The sequence below is a fragment of the Dermacentor variabilis genome, chromosome 5, assembly GCF_050947875.1.
Source record: "Dermacentor variabilis isolate Ectoservices chromosome 5, ASM5094787v1, whole genome shotgun sequence".
Classification (NCBI taxonomy): Eukaryota; Metazoa; Arthropoda; class Arachnida; order Ixodida; family Ixodidae; genus Dermacentor; species Dermacentor variabilis.
This window is the reverse complement of record NC_134572.1, coordinates 184,935,108-184,938,997: the sequence shown is the minus strand read 5'-3', so window position 1 is coordinate 184,938,997 and position 3,890 is coordinate 184,935,108. Positions and strand designations below refer to the sequence as shown.

General features: G+C 47.2%; 1 protein-coding gene across 1 annotated transcript; it reads left to right on the top strand.

Annotated features, from left to right (window-relative positions):
* The first annotated feature begins 540 nt into the window (after positions 1–540).
* On the top strand, positions 541–3,447 carry LOC142583735 (uncharacterized). Its single transcript, XM_075694223.1, has 4 exons — positions 541–778; positions 1,015–1,074; positions 1,230–1,370; positions 3,359–3,447. The coding sequence occupies exons 1-4, from the start codon at positions 541–543 to the stop codon at positions 3,445–3,447; spliced, it is 528 nt and encodes a 175-aa protein (XP_075550338.1).
* Positions 3,448–3,890: the final 443 nt, after the last annotated feature.

Here is a 3,890-nt window from a genome sequence, read left to right as displayed (position 1 = left end):
GGTAGCCTCTGGCCTTCCTTGGGTCACGTTATATTTTCTGCTAACAACGCCACCTTGAAACAGAGATTTCAAGGCTTTCGCCTTACAAAAACGCAATGTGGAGTAGCTAGCGCTCATCACCTGCAATACCACGGGTATACTTGCTGGAAATTCTTTCCAGGGCTTGCATTCATTTTATCTGACTGACGCACAGATCGAGGTAAAATAGCTCCTCTACAAGCCGCTATTTCAATTTTCAGTAAAACAGCCAACCGATCCTAACAATCGCGAAAAGTGCGATCGAGAGGCTGTATCTTCGCACATAATTGTTCACAGCGGAAAGCAAAATCTATAGTGATGTGTTTCCAACTGAATACCAACAGTTGGCGACGTGCGAGGTGATGGAGCCGCCGCTGAATATAGGGTGTATGCACGAAATCAGAAGGCGCGGTGCATTCTGGGTGAGCGGCCATCTTGTAGTACTCCTTAGCAGACGCCAGCCACAGTCGCTGCCGCCGCTTCGAAGCGAAGCGTGTGTCTGGTGCCGTTTAGCGGGTCACCATGGTTTATTGCGCCGTTGTGGGGTGCTCGAGCCGCACCCAGACCAAGGCCGAGAAGCTCAAGACGAATGAGAAGGACTGTGGATTTTTCAAGATCCCGAAGGTGCGCAGTCGAGAATGCGAAAAAACGAAGGAGCTGTGTACGCGGAGGCGCGGCGAATGGATCGCGCGCATCAACAGGCGCGGAATAGACGAGAACCCGGATAAATACTGGGTTTGTTCGCGGCATTTCTTGTCAGGTACGTGATTCTGCATAACCATTAAAAGAACGTTTATGGCGTAATGTTGAGGTACCTAGCTAGCCTTTTGGTTTTGCCAGTGTTAAGAGGAGATTGGCACTTTTAGCGATCAGGGCTAACAGCGCTCCATGCAACTACGTTTTCCTCAATATTTAAATAAAGTATGGTTGGCCTCGGATATCGTGCACACACTTCGTTTCCGTGAATGTTGGCGCTCTTTTACTGGCTTGTTCCAGGTCGGCCGTCGGACCTCTTCGACGACTGCGACCCCGACTGGGCCCCATCGCAGTGCTTAGGTTATGGGACCATTTTGGCGAACAACGAGCGATATAACCGCCAAAACGCACGCGCACAACGCCGATCATTTGCTCCCGGTAAGGACAAACCACCGTCCCTTTCGTTTGTCATGATGCTGTGCAAGTAGCATTGCTACAGGTGTCTTTCATCTCAGGTGCTGCAGATGCTTCCAAAGGTGCAGACAGCCCTGCACATGAGATTGATGCAGGAGCTACCAGTGAAATTTCCATGGATATGGAAAGCTCTCCACACGTAAATGAGGCCGAGCCTGACAAGAGTTGGGAGCCACGAATCGGTATATGTAAAGCTGTTTATTTGGACCAGCCTGTCAAGCCTGATTTTTCTTGCTATTTAGTGGCGTTTCGTTTCTATATGATTCTGTGGCAGCCTTCCATTCTAATTCATCACTTTAAAAGACTGCACATGCCACATGGTCAGATATGTGTGATTGTGGGTCAGGAAACTTAATTTCCTGCACTTTCTTTCTTTTCTTGTAGATACTGCTTGCCAGACAGATATGACAGCAACAGATGTCGCCGAACTAGAGGAAAAACTCTCAACCTGACAACGACAACTGGATGAATGCCAAGGTGTTTTTCAGTCACAGACTCTCACGGAGGATGGTTTTCAGGGAAACGACGGAAAGGTTGCCTTCTACACCGGACTTCCTACATTTGTAGTGTTGCTTCGTGTATTTGATCTTTTGAAAGACCACATTTCATACTCGGGGAAGCACTCACTGACCCAGTTCCAAGAAATAGTGTTATTTCTAATGCGAATGCGGCTAGGCTGCCCATTCCAGGACCTTGCCTATCGCTTTGACATTGCAAAGTCTACAGCTACAAGAATATTTGACAGGTGGTTGGATGTATGTTTTGACAGAAAAGGAGGAAATCATGAAAACAATGCCAATGGCCTTTGTGGAGAACTTTGGCCTGAAAGTAAGCGTGATATTCGACTGCTTTGAAGAGTTCATTGATCGACCAAGCTCGTACCTGCCTCGAGCTGAGACATGGTCGGCATACAAACACAATAATACTGTGAAATTTTTGTTGGGAATATGTCCACAGGGTTCAGTTACGTTTTTGTCACAGGCATTTGGTGGTCGAGCCAGTGACAAAGCCATAACAGAGGAATGTGGGGTACTGAACCTGCTTGAATACGGGGATGTTGTGCTAGCCGACAGGGGTTTCCTGATAGCGGAAAGTGTGGGTTTGTGCCATGCATCACTGGTTACACCTGCTTTCACTAAAGGAAAAAGACAATTGAATAGCAGTGACATTGAGCGGACAAGAGAGATAGCAAACGTAAGAATCCACGTGGAGAGAGTAATAGGAATGGTGAGAAACAAGTTCACCGTACTGAAAGGGAACCTCCCTGTTGAAGCCCTGAAAGCAAATGAGCACGGGGAATGTCAAATAGACAAAATTGCTCGCGTGTGTTGTGCCCTTACAAATCTTTGCAACTCTGTAGTGCCATTTGATTAAAGCGTGGCTACGCTCCTGCAGTTTACGTTGCTGTAACCTGAACCTCAGAAGTCAAAGATGGCCCTGCCAAAGAATGTGTGGCTTGTATCTGACACAGCTGCCAAAAATAGGCTTTTAAAATCCAAAAGTCGTTTGTAGTCACTTTACACGACTGAATCATGTAGTCACTTTATATGATTATTGAGGTAGATAACTCGCATATGCACATTTCACTTCCCAAAAATGAAACAAGCCTCACTGCTTGCAAAACTGACAAAACCATTTGTCAGCCTTTGGTGCTCTTGTCATACCTATGCACTTAAAATGAAACCATGTAATAGGGAAGTCCGACCCATCGCAGGCAATCATTTTGCCTTTCTCTGGTTCCTTGCATATGCAGTACTCCGTACTATCACTGCCGTCAGTCATCTTCGACAAATTTTGGTTTTGTGTGGCCTGAGGCATGTTAGCAGTTGAGGATGCAGCGGACTGACCCAGTGTCGGAGGTCGATTTTCTTCTTGCCTTGTGTACCAACGGCCTACCAGCTCAAACAGAAGCACCTTGCAGAAAAATTTATCTGCTGTTGTCAATAAAGGTACAACAAAAGAAAAATCCGCCTTCACTCTTTGCACGTTCATTCCATTCTTGTTCCACAACACAAAGTCACAGTAAGTTCTCTGCCACACAAACATTTGGAGCTGAACTTGGTAATAGTACCAGTGATTACTTTTCAGCTGAAGTGCACCATCAGATTGGACGACGCAGCTGTTAGCGTCACACAGGAAGTCACTTAAGTTCCCATTCCAAACTTTCAAGGGGCACTTCACATCAACCAAGACCTCAACACAGCATGCACATTCTACCAGCATGTCGGGAGTGGCACCAAGGTAAATGTGGGCTTGTGAAACCAGCAGCCCCGCCTCCTTAAACTGTACTTGCTGGTGTAACTATGTGGCAGTCAGTTTGTATTCGCCGAGTGCATTTGATTCGTTTTGACTGCCATACCTAAGAGCAGGCGATGACGCCTTATTTTCATGCGGGTAGCAAATGCACATCAGTAAGCTTATTGAAGGCACCTCCAGTCTTGTATGACAGACGTCGTACAATGTGGCCGCTGTGATACGGCCAGCCCTGTATGCAAACCATCGAGTACTCATCGACTGTTGCGTAGTCCTTGCCTCTATGCTGCTGACTGCATCGTCCTTACTGTAAACAACGCTGCAGTGCTTTGCCAGCTGGTCATAAGACAAGCTCTGCGCACTGCGGTCGTACAGTCGACGCAGGTCTGCACCATTGCAGGCTCTTGCTGCAGGCACATACATGTCGCTGTACGTGGGGTCCGTGCTAA

What these genes read in the sequence shown, in the direction of transcription:
- LOC142583735 (XM_075694223.1), top strand. Translation starts at nt 541, where the DNA reads ATGGTTTATTGCGCCGTTGTGGGGTGCTCGAGCCGCACCCAGACCAAG. An exon ending in TTCGCGGCATTTCTTGTCAG is followed by an intron (nt 779 to 1,014) that starts GTACGTGATTCT and finishes GGCTTGTTCCAG; the next exon opens with GTCGGCCGTCGGACCTCTTC. An exon ending in GGCCCCATCGCAGTGCTTAG is followed by an intron (nt 1,075 to 1,229) that starts GTTATGGGACCA and finishes CTTTCATCTCAG; the next exon opens with GTGCTGCAGATGCTTCCAAA.